This window comes from Scyliorhinus torazame, chromosome 17, assembly GCF_047496885.1.
Source record: "Scyliorhinus torazame isolate Kashiwa2021f chromosome 17, sScyTor2.1, whole genome shotgun sequence".
In the NCBI taxonomy this organism is placed as follows: domain Eukaryota; kingdom Metazoa; phylum Chordata; class Chondrichthyes; order Carcharhiniformes; family Scyliorhinidae; genus Scyliorhinus; species Scyliorhinus torazame.
This window is the reverse complement of record NC_092723.1, coordinates 13,306,196-13,323,375: the sequence shown is the minus strand read 5'-3', so window position 1 is coordinate 13,323,375 and position 17,180 is coordinate 13,306,196. Positions and strand designations below refer to the sequence as shown.

The following is a 17,180-nucleotide window of genomic DNA, read 5'->3' as shown; positions in this document are numbered from 1 at the left end:
CAGTTCCTCAAGCCTTCTGCACTGTTCAATAAGAGCAGGGTTGACCCGATCGCAACCTCAATTCCACATTCCGACATACACCTTTTCGCATCCCCCCCATTGCTTATCAAGAACCTATCTGCTTTTCCCTTAAAACTAGTCAAAGACTCTGCTTACACTGCCTTACAAAGGAGAGCGACACAGAGACTCACAACTCAGAAAATATTTCTCCTCAACTCCTTCTTAATCGGACCACCCTTTATTTGTAAACAGTGGCCCCATTTCTAGATTCTCCCTCAAGGCGAAGCACCCTCTCCACATCCACTCTCAGGATCTTGTATGTTTCGATCACGTCCCCTTTTATTCTTCAAAACCCCAACAGATACGAGCCCAGCCTGTCCAGCCTGCCCATTCCAGGTATTAGTTTTGTAAACCTCTGAACTACTTCCAACACAATTACATTCATCCTTAAATAAGGATTCCAATACTGCACACAGTACTGATGATGTCTTTAACAATGAAGCCTCCACTCTCTCCTCTTGCATTCAATTCTCATCGCAACAAACAATAACATTCAATTAACTTTCCGAGTTACTGGTTTAACCTGCAGACTAACCTTTGGGATTCACTGGGATATCCAAATCCTTCTGCATCTCAGAGATCTGCAATTTGTTTTATTCATTTACAGGAGGTTGGTGTCGCTGGTTAGGCCAGCATTTATTGCCCATCCCTAATTGCCCTTGAGAAGGTGGTGGTGAACTGCCTTCTTGAACCGCTGCAGAGCCCGTGTGGTGTAGGTACATCCACTGTGCTGTTACAGAGCGAGTTCCAGGATTTTGACTCAGGGACTGTGAAGGAATAGCAATATATTTCCAAGTCAGGATGGTGACTGACTTGGAGGGAAAATTCCAGGTGGTATCTGCTGTCTAAGGAACCTTGGTGAGTTCCTGCATTGCATCTTATCGATGATACACACGGCTGCCACTGTGCATTGGTGGTGGAGGGAGTGAATGTTTGTGGGTGGAGTGTCCTGGATGGACTTTGTGCTTTGGCCTGGATGGTGTAGAGCTTCTTGAGTGCTGTTGGAGCTACACTGATCCTGGAAAGTGGAGAGTTTTCCATCACACTCTTCACTTGTGCCTTGTAGGTGGTGGACATATTTTGCGGAGTCAAATGGTGAGTTACTCCTTGCAGGATTCCTAGCCTCTGACCTGCTCTTGTAAGTCAGTATTTATGTGGTTTGTCCAATTCAGTTTCTGGTCAGTGGTAACCCCCAGGATGGTGATAGTGGGAAATTCAACAATGGTAATGCCAAGGTGCCAATGGAATATCAAGGTGAGATAGTTAGATTCTCTCATTTATTTTTCATTCTGTTTTATTTTTCCTGCCAAAATGGACAATTTCACATTTTCCCACATTATACCCCAGATCTTTGCCCACACACTTAGTCCATCTATATCCATTTGTAGCCTCATTATGCCCCCATCACAACTTACTTTCCTACCTATCGTTGTGTCATCATAAAATGTAGCAACCATACCATCAGTCCCTTCATTCAATTCATTTATAAAAATCATAAAAGGTTGAGCCCAGCACTGACCCTGGTGGGCACACCACTCGTCATATCCTGCCAACCAGAAAATTATCCATTTGTGCCACCGTCCTTTTTCCCGTCATTTAGCCAATCTTCCTATATGTTACCCCCTGAACCATGAGCTTTTATTTTCCACAATAACCTTTGATGTGGCACCTTAGCAAATGTTTTCTGGAAATCTAAGTGTAGTACATCCACTGGGTCTCCTTTATCCACAGCACGTGCAACTCCTTCAAAGAACTCCAATAAATTGATTCAACATGATTTTCCGCTGACAAGACCATGTTGACTCTGCCTGATTACCCTGAGTTTATCGAAGCGCCCTGTTATAATGTCTTTAAAAACAGCTTGTAACATTTTTCCGATGACTGATGTGAAGAAGCTACCTTGCTTCTAGTTTCCAGTTTTCTGCCTCCTGCCCTTTTTAATTAAAGAAGTTGTATTTGCTACTTTCCAGTCTAATGGAACCTTTCAGAATCTAGGGAAAACCAATGCATCCAACTATCTCACTAGACTCATTCCTGAAGATCCTCGGATGAAGTCCATCCAGACTTGTCTTGTCAACCCACATCTCCAGTAATTTGCTCAGCACCACTTCCCCGGTGATTGTAATTTCCTGGAATCCTCCCTCCCTCGTAATTCCTGATTTACAGCTATTTCTGGGATGTTACTTATATCCTACAATGTAGACCGATGCAAAATACCTGATGAATGTATCTGTCATCTCCTTATTTTCCATTATTAGTTCCCCAGACTCACTTTGAAGAGGACCAATGCTCACTCTGTTAACTCTTAACTCTTTTCTTTTTTAGGTATCTATGAAAACTCTTATATTTCTAGCTAGCTTTCTCATGCACTCTAATTTTTCCCTCCTTATTCAGCGTCCGGTTATTTTGTTGCTGCTTTTTTATATTCTGTCCAATCTTCTGACATGCCGCCTATCATTGCACAATTAGATGCTTTTTCTTCAAGTTTGATACTATCTGTAACTTTCTTGGTTGACCACGGATGGTGGGTCCTCCCCGCGGAATTTTTCTTTCTCATCGGAATGTATCAGGAGAACATGTGAGCCCTCTCGGATGCCTTGGCCAATATTCATCCCTCAATCAACTGGAACAGAATATCTACTCCCGTCGCTTGTCAATGGGATTTCCCGCCGCCGGGATATCTGCTGGTGGGGGCTCGCTGTCGGTGGGAAAAGAGAATCCCAACATCCCGAGAATTCTGGCCATAATTTCTAGGGGGTTATTTTGGAAGAATCCCATTGCGGTCTTTTTTTACCATTGTAAAAGAGGTTCTAATGATACATTTGTCAGTATAAGCCTTCCAGTATTCTGTGGTCAACTGCATTGAACACCAACCTGATATCAAGAAGGCTCGGACTGTCGGGTGGGGCAAATCATCGCACTTATAGTTTCATAGAATTTACAGTGCAGAAGGAGGCCATTCGACCCATCAAGTCTGCACCGGCTCTTGGAAAGAGCACCCTACCCAAGATCCACACCTCCACCCTATCCCCATAACCCAGTAACCCCACCCAACACTAAGGGCAATTTTGGACATTATGGGCAATTTATCATGGCCAATCCACCTAACCTGCACATCTTTGGACTGTGGGAGGAAACCCACGCAGACACGGGGAGAACGTGCAGACTCCGCACAGACAGTGACCCAAACCGGGAATCGAACCTGGGACCCTGGAGCTGTGAAGCAATTGTGCTATCCACAATGCTACCGTGCTGCCCTCAACTAGCACTTGTAGCTAGTGTGCAAAGAATAAGGGCAGAGAGACAGTAGTCCATTGATAGGAAGCTCTATTTGCCTTGCAGGTGGTCATTGGGAGTCCATTGTGGAAAAAACAAACTGTGGGAATTCCAGACTTGCCTTCATCCAATGTAGCTTTCAAAGTATTAAGGAGTAAAGTCCCACTTGACTTAAAGATCCACCCAACCACAAACTCTGGCACGCACACCACGTCATTTTCCAACCAATGATTGGAGCAACTGACACTGGAGTTTCAGTGGGCGATGTTCACAATTGGGTCCACAAAATTGGAATCAGGTCTAGTCACAATTTTCTGCCACCTGATCTCCACGTGGTTCTGTCCTCCAGGTTCCTCTGCGTCAGCTTCGAGACCTCCACATGATTTCCGCAGGGTGGTAATGATGAAGGTGCCGATAGTGCTTTGCAAATGTATCTCGCACCGCCTAGCTGCACGCCCTCGGGCACTTCAGTGCGATACGAGAGAATCTGCATACTGCCTCTCGTACTCCGCTCTTTAAGTTGACTTACAGAGACCATCCAAGCCTTTGGTCCTACTCAACCATTCCACAAAACTGTGGCTGATGTACATTTCCACGCCATTTAGCTGCCTTTGTTTCCTATCTCTAAATGACTCCCCCCCACCCCCCCCCAAAATCGATCCCACTCTTGAATGCCTCAATTGCCCCAGCATGGCTCGAGGGAAGAATAAACACCAGCCCTGGACTGATAAAGCAGAATGGACTGTCTCTGTGCCATATATCCTATGCAAAGCATTTCCATTCTGTTACTCCAGAATGGAAAAGAAAACTAGCACTGTATATATCTAAAAACTTTATCCTTATTGCTTTTTAAAACATATTGAAACTGGACTTTTTCTCTGTAACAAAAGAGTTCTCTTAGTTTTGGGAATGTCACACCCTGTTATGCCGATGGAGCTATTAACAGATAATCTGGGGCCATTCAGACCAATTTCAAAGGGAGCTACAGGAATTCCATTTACATTTGATAAGCCTACTGAGGCAATGGCTTCCCATACGGCATACTCTCAACATAAATGGCAACCCTTTCAGCCCATCATGACTAAGACAACAATAAGGCAAGGGCAATCCTGCAGGAATGATGAGCTTTTTGCACCAATAAACCTCAGAGTAAATGGCTTCCCTATGTGCATTAAATGAGGCAAATGGCCCGGTTTGGTCTATGCTGACTTAACTGATCTCAACCAGGCCAGTAACAGGCAGGGAACAATCAGCGCCTCCTACTGGACATGGGCACCGTGGGTAAGGGAAATGGTTGGCACCCTTTAGTTTGGAGGCACCAGTTGACCATCGCTGGCAAACAAACAATAGCCACTTAGGGGCAAAGTGATGGATGTGTAATTTGGCGCAGTTACTGGGAGTCATTTTGATTACAATTGGCAGCCACTTTACATCTTGGCCAATTTTTATTTCCACTGTCTTCCAAAAGGTGTGGGACCAGAATTGGAAGAAAGAATAGTGTTAGGTCCCTGTTCCCATGTGTGCTAACGTAGCTGAGAGTGTCTCACGTAACCATGCAGCTGCGGTTTGCCACTCGAGATACTCACCCGACAGAATAACACTGCTGCACTTCCTGCCGTCTGTACTTCATCAAGGCCTTGTATTCCCCAACTCTCAGCCTCTTTCCGTCCACGATGCACGTCCGTTTGGGTCGCGGCTTGTACTTGTAGTCCGGGTATTTCTCCAGGTGCTGTCGGCTCAACCTTGCTTGTTCCTCATAGTATGGCTGCTTCTCAACATTCGACATCGATTTCCAACGAGATCCTAAAATTAGAGATACTTCAGCATTAACCGCAAAACGGCACAGGTATCATCGAGAACGAGGCATGGCTATTCATCAGACTGCACTCACCCAGAGAGTAACTCAGGAAACTAGTTAGATTCCAGCCAGGCTAGTCTAAGACAACAACGGGTTTGCACGGACTGCAAAAGTACTTCCAATAATTTTAATTCTACTGCTGGATATACTGGAAATGTTGGGCTACATCTATACAAAGCCCAGTTTAGACTATATTTGGAATACTGTGTTCAGATCTAAGCACCATGCCTTAGGAAAGACATATTGGGTGGAATCTTGTGCTCTCGCTGGTGGTAAGCTTGGAGGTGGGTAGAGCGTGTATTTAGGTGTGATGATGGCCGACTAGAACCCCACACCCCCCCCCCCCCCCCCCCCGCCTCTGGGCTGGAATGCCTATGCTAGACCTTCCCGCCCTGTCGCCAATTGAGGTCCTTAAATTGTGGGATTGAAACCCATTGTGGGATTGAAACCCAAGTCCCCAAAGCAATACCCCGAGTCGCTGGGTTACCAGCCCAGTGGCAATACCACTAAACCAAATGCACGGCCACCAATTAGGGTGAAGAGAAACGATAATGGGCCAGAGGTCAGAACTGGAGGGGCACAGAGTTCTTGGGAGAAATTTAGGCCAGGAAGAGGTTATAGAGATCGGGAGGGGTAGGTCCAAGCTGGGTTCAGAGTCCAAAGGTGAGAATTTTAAATTCAAGGTGATGCCAGGCCAGAAGCCAATGGAGGTCAACGAGCACAGGAGTGTTGGGAGAATGGAGCTTGGTATCGCAGTCCTGTGGTCCAAGAGTGACAATCTAGTTCTAATTTGTATGTTGTTGGGTGCTGTGGGGCCTAATCCACAATGGAACTGGGCTGCATCTATCCACTAGCTAGATGCCTTGGAGTGCTCATCAATAGATTGCTTGCAGCCCAGATCTGAGAGGCAGTATCATGGCATGTCATGGTAAGTGTGCTATACAATCCCTGAGCAAACGTGAATGGATTTGACACCTGTTACAACTTCTTGCTTGAATCGCAACAATAATATCGAGAGCACCCAACGAAAAGTGGTGACGTGATCTTGGGCCGACTGCTTAGTGCACTCAGTTTATTAATCTTCATATAGCATCTAGGAGCGCCCTTCCAGTGAGCTGCATTGTGTTTTCTTGTGGCATGGGTAGATGCTGCTTTCAGGGCAGTACAGAGATGTGGAGCTTCCTAGACTATTGTATTAACGTACATTTTCACTTCACTCTTTCCTACTGGAAGAGGAGAAGCAGAGACACACTCGACACAAACTCAATTCTAGAGGAGGCAAAAGAAACAATGTGGAGAATGAGGGGTGAGTGCTTTCAATGCACTGCCTCCAGTTCGAAGCACGAGTAAAATTCCATTGTGCGCTTGTCTCTCTACTTATTTCTTTAATCTCCTTTGTATTCATTTATCCGCGGTATAATTTCCCACTGGTATTCCTCACGTAGGAACACTTATCAAAATCTCTATTGAGGAGGAGATAATTCTGCTAATCTCTCATCACGCTTTGTTCCAGCCAGTTGCATTGTTAAATTACATTCTTATCTGTTTGCGCGGGCTCTGTTGGTTATTAGTAAAGGATATCCATGCACCCAGTATTACAGGAAGCCTCTCTGCCCCCGATACCACTCAATTGCTGCAAAATTACTCTCCCCCCCCACCCCCACCCACCATCCCACCACACATCCTCTCTTACTCTACACCATTACAAACTGACCCATTCTCAAAGGACAGAACTTGCAATCCTATGACACCTTTCTCAATCCCAAGATGTCCCAAGTGTTTCACTGCAAATGAAGTACTTCTATAGCGTAGTCAGTGTTGTAAAGAAGGAAAATGCAGCACCATTCTTTGCACAGCACACTCCCAGAAATGTCAATGAGATTAACGACCAGGTAATGTGTCTTGGGTGATGATGGTTGGCCCTGTCTTCTCTTCTTTAAATAGGTTAATGGGGTACATACATAGAAAACAGAAGCAGGACGAGGCCATTCTGCCCTTCGAGCCTGCTCCGCCATTCATTGTGATCATGATCACCAAGTTCAATACCCTGATGCCGCCTCCACGCCCCCCCCCCCTCCCATCCCATGCTCCCTTTAGCCCCAAGAGCTATATCTCCCAAGAGCAGCATGGTAGCACAAGTGGATAGCACTGTGGCTTCACAGCGCCAGGGTCCCAGGTTCGATTCCCTGCTGGGTCACTGTCTGTGCGGAGTCTGCACGTACTCCCTGTGTCTGCGTGGGTTTCCTCCGGGTGCTCCGGTTTCCTCCCACAGTCCAAAGACGTGCAGGTTAGGTGGATTGGCCATGCTAAATTGCCCTTAGTGACCAAAAAGGTTAGGAGGGGTTATTGGGTTACGGGGATAGGGTGGAAGTGAGGGCTTAAGTGGGTCAGTGCAGACTCGATGGGCCGAATGGCCTCCTTCTGCACTCTATGTTCTATGTTCTAATTCCTTCTTGAAATCACGCAGCGTTTTGGCCTCAACTACTTTCTGTGGGAGTGAATTCCACAGATTCACCGCTCTCTGGGTGAAGAAATTTCTCCTCACCTCACCTCTTATCCTTTTTAAAAAATAAATTTAGAGTACCCAATTATTTTTTCCAATTAAGGGGCAATTTAACATGGCCAATCCTGCACATTTTTGGGTTGTGGGGGTGAGACCCACGCAGTCACGGGGAGAATGTGCAAACTCACACATGGCCAGTGACCCAGGGCCGGGATTGAACCTTGGACCTCAGTGCCGTGAGGCAGCTGTGCTAACCACTAGGCCGCCGTGCTGCCCTTACCTCTTTGCTTATTCTTTTGCTCTATCCTTATTGAAGGTCTTTAACCTCCAACTGAACGGGTCTCAGATTATTGTCTCATCCAAAATGTAGCACCTCAGACAGTGCAACTCTCCCTCAGAATCAGCGTTAACAGTGCGCTCAAGTCTCTAGGGAGGGGGCTTGAACCCACAACCTCCTTGTAGTGATCTCTGTATGTGCATGTACACAAGGGGTTAATGTGTAATCAGCAGCACATGATCACTAGAGGGCCGGACCAAAAGGGGTATAAAAAGCAACCACATAGTGTCTCCCTCAGTCTCTCTCTCTCTCGGGTGCACTGTGACCAGGAGATTATCAGAATAATTCAGATGGCTAGTGGAGTTACGTATAGTTATTGTAGTTAGATCTGGTTAACCTTATCACTAGTATCAAAGTTAAAGTAAAGAACTCATGCACCTGTTGTTATAGTTACTCAATAAACCTTTGTTGTTACTGGACGAGTTTGAGTCTTCTTCCTCGAGATACAGAAGACCTCACCATCAACCAAGGATTGAGTAGCATGAGTTACCTACCACACAGGTAAACAAGACACTCCTGACTCCAAGATGAGAGTGCTAACTACTGAGCCAAGGTTGAGACACAGCAACCACCTGTCTAAAGATACCTCAACTGCCCAGTTGCAAACTTACATCCCTCAATGAACATGACCTAAGACAGAGCAATTTCACAATATATATCACAGTTCTTCGTGGGATTGAGGTTTACATAAAATGGCTGCCACATTTGCCTGTGCAACAGCAGTCACTACTTCAAAGTTAATTACCATTCGTGGAGCACCTTTTAATTTTATTGAAAGGTGTATTAAAGAACTGCGTAAATACAAGGCTTTGTGTTTCTCATACAAAAGGAACAAACTTCCATTCATAGCCGCAGCACACGGACAGAGCTATTTATGTCAGACAATGGAAAGATTTGGTATCCATGGCAGAGGAGATTTGTCTCCGCAAAAACATCACACCCAAAGATAAACAAAGTAACACCAATCCCTTTCAGCACTGATAGAGCAAAACCATGGATGAAAACATTCACGCCCATTAAAAATAGCGCGGATTAGATGCGGGCGATAAAACATTATTTCATTGAAAGATCGTGTACACTGCCCTCAGCCAGAGCACAAGGATGTCCTTGTAAATATGCAGGTCACATTCCTCAACATGGTGTTCTATTTATTTGCTGTCAGTCCTGGCTCTGTCGCTCGCAGCCTTGCCTCTGCGTCAGAGGGTTATGGGTTTAAGCCCCATCTGACACAAAGTTCAAGGCTGATCACTCCATCTGATACCTCAGAGGGATATTGGAGATCCCTTGGCACTACTTCAAAGGGTAGCAGGGGAACTAGTTCTGGTGTCCTGGTCAATACTTTGCCTGAATCAACATCACAAGAAACAGGTTATCTGGCTATTTTCGGACTGTGGGAGTTTTCTGCCTCATTCCCTTCATGATAGCAATGACTAAACGTGACGTGTTTGCCGTGTGATGTGTTTTGGGACATCATGAAAGGTGTTACATACATGCAAATTCTTCCCTTTGATACCCTCCTCACTGCTGAACCTGTCACATTCATCCTCTGCAAGCCAAAAGTTGCTGAACTGCCAGGACAATGCATTAGCCCAATTGCTACATTACTGTTCAATAAAAATAAAAGATGTTGGAAATCGTCAACAGGTCAGGCAGCATCTGTGGAGAGAAACAGAGCCAATGGTGCATAGCTTCCTGGTTTCGCAGTGTCGCATTGATGGGGTACCCCGATGATGCACTGGGGAGTCCCTCGAGGATGTTCCCGCATGCGGGTTTACCCGGCAATTGTCCACAAGTACGAACTTCCTCTGGACACTTCGGATGGTTCTGCCAGTTTGACCCTGATAGTTCTCTGAAAGGGAAGCAAATCACTTCCAACCCCAGAGTAACTATTTGAACACCCAGACCCAGCCTTGCACGGGACACCCCATCGGACAAACATGGCCCTCAGGGCATCCCCACAGCAACCCCAGCTCCTACCGGCCCACCCAGACCAACCTTCCCCCTAACATCGGAGGGTCCCTCCCCTCTTGGTCTGACTACCCCGCCCCCTGCCCCCCAGGGTTCGCCATGAGTCCCGCCACCCACAACCCCCCCCCCCCCCCCTCTGGTCTGACACACCCTCCAGCTCCCCCGGTAACTTGCCCATTCATCTGCCCAAGCCTGGATATTGTCCAGGTCTTGCTGCATTTGGACACGGACTGCTTTATTATCTGAGGAGTCACACGAATGGTGCTGCACATTGTGTGGTCATCAGCAAAACACCCCACTTACCCAAGATCTTGCTGATGCTGGAGTTATGCATGTCAGGGTAAGTCTGAAGAATCTTCCTTCGTTCGTCCTTTGCCCATACCATGAATGCATTCATTGGGCGTTTGATGTGTTCGTGGTTGCTGCCACCTCTGGATTCGTAGCCTTTTGACCCGGACAGAGTCAAATTTCCTGATGTAAACAGAGAAACGAACGAATCAGAATACCAGAGAGCTTTTATTGAGCTGGAATGGAACACGCAAGCTTGCGATTGGAAGATAAAAATAAAGAATATTCTTTCAGAGAGAAAAACTAGCACAAGGTGGATATCAGACAAACATTAGTGAAGTGTAAGGAGCAGCCATTGTATTTAGCACCTGGTGTCTGGAGGCAAATTGACATGGCTGCCCATCTGTGGGAAGCAGTGTTGTGTTACACACCTTCAGAGTCATTACTGCTGTTAAAATCTTCATTCCCACTGGCTGCTCTCCCATCATCTTGTTTTGCGAGTGGCGACTCGGTTACTCTTGAATCCTGAGGGCACAAGAAGTTGCAGCTGGGTTCGAGTCAATCATTTACGATGACAACAGTGTAGTGCTTCATGTAAACCAGAGGCCTGGCGGGGTTTGAGAAAGGAGAGGCTGAGAGATTGCTTCCGCGGACCAGGGAAACCTAAATCACGGGGGCACAGTCTCAGGATATGGGGTCGATCTTTTAGGACTGAGATGAGGAGGAATTACATGCCTCAAAGATTGTGGAGGCTCCATCGTTGACCGTGACTGGGATGAGACAGATATTTGATCTCTCTGGGAATTAAGGGATATGGGGAGCGAGCAGTAAAATTGAGTTGATGCCCATTTTCAGCCATGATTGTATTCAATGGCGGAGCAGATCAATGGGCCATGTGCTCTACTCCTGCGCCTGTTTCTTGCGTTTTTCTTAGGGATGGGTACAAACCCCACCACGGCAGCTGGTGGAATTTAAATTCAATTGATTAAATCTGGAACATAAAGCTAGTCTAAGCGATGGTGACCATGACAACGATCGTAGATTGTCGTCAAAACCCCATCTGGTTCACCAATGTCCTGCAGGGAAGGAAATCTGCCGTTCTTACCTGATCTGGCCTACATGTGACTACAGACCAACAGCAATGTGGGGGGGGGGCGCCCTCTGAAATGGCCGAGCAAGCCACTCAGTTCCAGGGCAATTGGGGACGGGCAACACATTTCTAGCGATGCCACATCCAATGAGGGAATATTTTTAAAATGGAATGGCTGACAGTGATGGGAAATTCTGACAGGAAGACAGTCACGCACCCAAGGATGAAACAAAGAAAATGAACTGCACCACAATTGCACAACAGAATCCCTTCAGGACAAAATGGTGCTGAATGGACAACATCTTTCAAGTTGGGAATAAGACATGGACAGCACGGTAGCACAGGACAGCACGGTAGCACAGTGGTTAGCACAGTTGCTTCACAGCACCAGGGTCCCAGGTTCGATTCCCTGCTTGGGTCACTGTCTGTGCGGAGTCTGCACGTTCTCCCCGTGTCCGCGTGGGTTTCCTCCGGGTGCTCCGGTTTCCTCCCACAGTCCAAAGACGTGCAGATTAGGTGGATTGGCCAGGATAAATTGCCCTTAGTGTCCAAAAAGGTTAGATTGGGTTATGGGGATAGGGTGGAAGCGAGGGCTTAAGTGGGTCGGTGCGGACTCGATGGGCCGAATGGCCTCCTTCTGCACTGTATGTTCTATGTTCCCTATTGGCTTTGTCTCTCGTTATTTTAACTAGTTCTTTCCAAACAGAAAAAAATTACTACCTAAAACATTTGTAGAAGTTGAATTGCTGCATTCTGAAGGAGATTCAGTTCAGCTCATTGATATGAGGAAGCTTAAAAATACACTTTTATCCTACATCTCCTGGAACTGGCCCCTGCCTACAGGACATTTTGAGGTCACCGTTCTCCCCCTGGTGCCAGGAGAGAGGAAATGAGCCGCAGAGGTCAGAGAAGATGAGGGAAGGTCGAGCATGTGGGGAATAGGCATCCAGGCAAGGACAGGTCAGCCAGTCCCATGTGGGAGGAACAAACTACACAGGAACCTAGTTACCTGGGCCCAAGGTTTTTCAGATGGCAGAGTTTCCCTTCCCACTGTCCCAAGAAGTCGGCAGTGAACATATTGTGTCCGGTACAGGCCGCCCCCATTCAAAGCTCCGACGAGTATCAATTGGCTGGAGGCGGGGCTTCCCCTCTTCAATCTGAATGGCCGACAGCCCTGTGGGCACAGCAGTGCCAGAATCTGCAGTGTATAGGACAGGAACTGCAGCCTGTCCCCAGAGCCTCGGGTCCAGGGAGTCTAGGACCAGGTCAATTTCCGAGGTCCCTGTATGGGAAGGGGAGGGGAGGCCTGGGAGGAGAGGGGAGAGTAGGAGGTGCTGTTGGAGAGCAGGAGGGAATGCGAGGGTGCGGGGGGAGCATGCGTAGGGGCTAGACCTTAATTTGATGGGCCTTCTTTAAAAGAAGCGAGACCCCCCTCGCCTTACCTCCGTTAAACACCACCCATTAATTCTGTTCCTCACATGCTGTCAGGCCGGCAGAGTATTTCCACAAATGTCTGTTTTTTATTTCAGAATTCTAATATCTGAAGTACTTTACTTTTATATTAATGCTTTCAAATCTAACCTTTTTTTCACCAATGTCAATTTTTGGTTTACAACGCTCCAGGGAAGCACTTTGGGCCATTTTTACTTGTTAAAGGCTGATACAATTGCAAGATGTAGTAGTAGTGAGGATCGCAAGGAGAATGAGGTAAAATCAATGAGCTTCACCATGAGGGTGAAGAATTTAACTGGACACATGGCATGAAGAGTCATCGTCTGTGTGAAGCTTGATGGGATAAAGCTTTTCCAGGATTGGTCAAGCAAATTGAACCCTCCTCCTCGGACACAAACCTTGTCCTTCCTGCTATTATTGACAGCTGGATTTTCCATAGTCCGGCTCTTCGCAAGGAAGATCTGCTTTGGACTCTGCATGGCCTTTCCGATGGCTTCCTGCTCGATGGGATAACCTGGGGTAGACAAAATAATCCGAACATGGAGTCAGAAAGACAATTCAATAGGCAAACTTTTAATTCCATGAACTTCAATTAAACTCATTCGAAAAGGTAAGGGTGGCCCACAGCCGGTGCGGAGTCAGATTTCTGGATATCAATTGAAGGATTGATTTCCGTCAAGGCGGGAGGCAGGATGTTCCTGGTGTAGGACATTCCTGACCATTGCTCAGGGAAATCTGCTGTACGGACGATTGTTGAGGACAGGATGAGGTTCAGCTGCAGCAATCTCTTGGGTGGACTCATCTGGCAAAAATGAGCACTTAGTCGACACATTAGTGGGCTTCTTGGCTCTTGTAGATCTGTACCTCATTCAGAGGTAGGTCTTAGAAGTGGATATCAGGAGGGGTTGAGAGAAACAGGTGGAGAAGAAAAATCATGTTTATAGTCAAAATCTGGAAATAGAAAGAGTTAGTACCAAGAAACGTGAACACAAAGCTACAGACTATTACAAAAACCTAACCAGCTCACTACTGTCCTTTCGTGTGTGAAGAAAATCTGCCATCATTAGCCAGTCTGGTTAATGCGCGAGTCCAGACCCACATCAACAATGGCTGGCTCTTATCCTTTTCTAAAGGCTCCTAATAAAGCCACCGATTTCTGTCAAAATCACTAGCATGATTCAAGAAGGCATCTCCACCTCCAGTTTCTCAGGGCAGCTAGGGATGAGGAATAAACAGCAGCCTTGCCAGTGATGGCCAGGCTCCAAGAATTATTTTTGCCATCAAACTGGAAAATAATTAAGAAAGTCCTGAAAGAACTGATCCCACTTTTGCTCATCATCTGAAATAACAGCAACGGAAATATTTATCTTCTATTGTGCCAATTGCATGAGTAACGGTATACAAAAAGGAATTTTTCAGCAAATTTCAAAGAAAGGCGTGGTCTTGTTTATAAGACTAAGAGTTTGGCAGCTGGGAGTTGCACTGAGGGAGGTGTGATGATGATCTTCCTTCTCTGCCTCTGCCATATATGTGGTGAAGGTGCAGCTGCAGTGCTGTTAGACTTCCAGGATATAATCTAGCGATGATAACGGGATACATATCCAAACGGAGGTGGCGTGTGACTTGGGGGGGGGGGGGGATCTTTGAGGCGATGGTGTTACCTTGCACTTATCGGAAGTGGAGGGGGCATGTTCAGAAAGTGCTGTCAAAGAGGTCTTGATGAGTTGCTGCAGTTACAGTACGATCAATCAATATGCAAGTTCCAGTTTATTTTAGTTGCAAAAACATGGACAAACAGCTTCAAGGCCTGCAGGGCAAAGCTGAAAGATAACAAGGGAAGAAAAGGGAAACCAGGAAACAATGATTGAAGATAGTAGGAGCATTTAGAGACAGAAGGAGGCAAAATAACCCCCATTCTTTTACAGTTCTTGGAAAGGAGAAGTCAGAGCAGAGAGGGGGTAACGAGCTTTGATCTTGTCATAGTCAAAATGCCTAGAACAATGCACGCACAGCTGAGCAAGAGGAAGGAAAAGCAATTCCAAAACAGCAACATTGATAAAATAGAGATGGTGTGAAAAGCGAGAAATAAAGACAGAGGTTGGGATCGATTTCAGAGAGAAGGAATATTCATCAGAAAAGAAACGGTCACTTGAACCTTGGCAAAAAACCTAGCAAGCTCAAAAGGGCCTCCTCGGGTATGGAAGCCGTATTCAAATCCTTGGTATTGTGACTTCTACTTTACAAAGAGTTCAAAGTGCTCAAAGATGTTTAGGAAAGGAAACCAAACATTTTGGAGGCAAAATCAGAAGGAGATCAGAAGGACTGGAATTTCAGTAAGAACAAATCCATATCAGAGAACAAAAAGTGGAATTGTATTCAACAGTTCATGTCTTATAAAACTTTTACCAAATTTCAATCTAAGGCCTCCAGAGCGTGTAAAAACACTTAGCGTTGCCTGTGCAGTGGTGGTGGTGTGGTAAAGGGGAAAGGCAGCGGACGGGGGGGGGGGGGGGTGGGGGGGGGGGAGAGAGAGAGAGAGAGAGAGAGAGCGCGAGCATGAAGAGAGGGAAGAGGGAAGAGAGCGCAAGGAGGTGGAAGAGAACATAAGATAGGGGAGAGAGTGCGAGAAGGAGGGAGGAAAAGAGTGAAAAAAGGAGAGCATGAGAAGGAGGAAGGTGAGGGAGAGAGAGGAGGGGGAGAGAGAAGGGGAAGAAAGAAAGGAGGGGGGAGAGAGAGAGGAGGGGAAGAGAAAGCGTGAGAGAGGGGTGAGGAGAGAGAAAGAAAGAGGAGAGGCAAGACAGAGGAAGAGAGATGGGGGGATGAAGAGAGAGGGATGAAGAGAGGGATAAAGAGAGGGAGAGGGGTGAAGAGAGAGAAGGATGAAGAGAGAGGGGGATGAAGACAGTGATGAAGAGACAGAAAGAGAGATTAAAAGAGACAGAAGGATGGAGAGAGAGGGAAAGAAAGGAAGGGTTATTTATCCATTTTAGAAGGGAGTTATCCCAGCCTTCCATACACACAAGCGAGTCTGTCAACTCTTCTCCAATTCCAAGACCATATACCCTACCACTGACTAGTTAACCAGCCTGAGTTGAGCACAGAGAGCAAATGCACAGAAGTGGCAAAATGTTCCGCCCAAGGGAAGCTGGAAAGTGTGTCTACGCCTCTGCCTTCCATTGTGTCTCAGGTGTTGCCATCTGCTCAACTTGTGCATACAAGAACTCAATGCAGTTCAAACACAAGGTCACATATTGAATCACGTTAACAAGGAGCTCCAGAGTTACAGCAATCTCTTGCATCGATACAGCCCACCACAATAACGGATCAATATTTCTCAGTCGGTTTTGGCCTCAAGTGGGAGAATCGCTACAGTGAGCAGCTCAAGCTTTAACCCAAAAGGGTTAGGAAAGATGGGTTTGGACTGAGTGCAGTGTATATTCATTAGAATTATAACTGGACTCACTACGAGGAGAGATGAAACAAACAAATGCTTTACTCCCTGGAATAAAGAATGTCAAGGGGTGATTTAATCAACAATTTCAAGATATAGAGGAGAACAGATCGGGTAGACAGAGAGAAACCATTTCTGCTGATTGGGCAATCTAGATCTAGGAGCATAGGCAAAATGCTTCTTCACACAAGAGGTAGCGGAAGCTTGGAACTCTCTTCTGGAAACAACAATTGATGCTGAATCGATGATTCATTTGAAATTGGAGATTGGTCGATTTTTGCTAGCCATAGGTATTAAGGTATATGGGACAAGGGGAGTTAGATCAGCCATGATTCAGCAACAGCACAATGGCGCAGTGGTTAGCTGGCGCCAAGGACCCAGGTTCGATCCCGGCCCACTGCCCAGGTGGAGTTCGTACATTCTCCCTGTGTCTGAGTGGGTCAGAACGATGTGCAGGATATGTGGATTGGCCACACTAAATTGCCCCTTAATTGGAAAAAAAAGAATTGGTACCCTAAATTTAAAATAAAAGTTCAGCCGTGATTTCAGTGGATAGCTGAACAGGCTAATTGGCCTCCTTCTATTTCTACGTCCCAGAAAAGCACAGTATTTAAGCAAGTAACACAGCTGTTCAAACAGCAGAGAGGAATTTGCATTTACGCACCAGTACAGCATTGTCATTTTCAGGCTAGAACTTTCCTTTGAATTACTTGAGACATCGACTCAGACACTAACTAAACAGATTAGAAGGGGGGAGTCATTTCAAGAAGAGCTTAGGCCTGACTCAGCATGCACAATGGTTGAACACTATCAACTCAACTTTGCGTCATTGCTGCCTTTATCCTTCATCCATTTTGCTTCCCAACCCTTGCAGAAATGACACTGCCATCTTCTGCA

General features: G+C 46.3%; 1 protein-coding gene across 5 annotated transcripts in view; it reads right to left on the bottom strand.

Annotated features, from left to right (window-relative positions):
• The window catches only part of LOC140393725 (transcription factor SOX-13-like), a 209,879-nt gene that overhangs the window by 5,544 nt on the left and 187,155 nt on the right, over window positions 1-17,180 (bottom strand). For all 5 annotated transcript variants that reach the window (XM_072480049.1, XM_072480046.1, XM_072480050.1 and 2 more), the window contains 4 exons: window positions 13,231-13,346; window positions 10,722-10,815; window positions 10,306-10,473; window positions 4,923-5,139 (listed from right to left, as the gene is read on the bottom strand). In XM_072480049.1, the coding sequence (XP_072336150.1) occupies window positions 4,923-5,139; window positions 10,306-10,473; window positions 10,722-10,815; window positions 13,231-13,346 (595 nt within the window). The remainder of the gene's footprint in view (window positions 1-4,922; window positions 5,140-10,305; window positions 10,474-10,721; window positions 10,816-13,230; window positions 13,347-17,180) is intronic.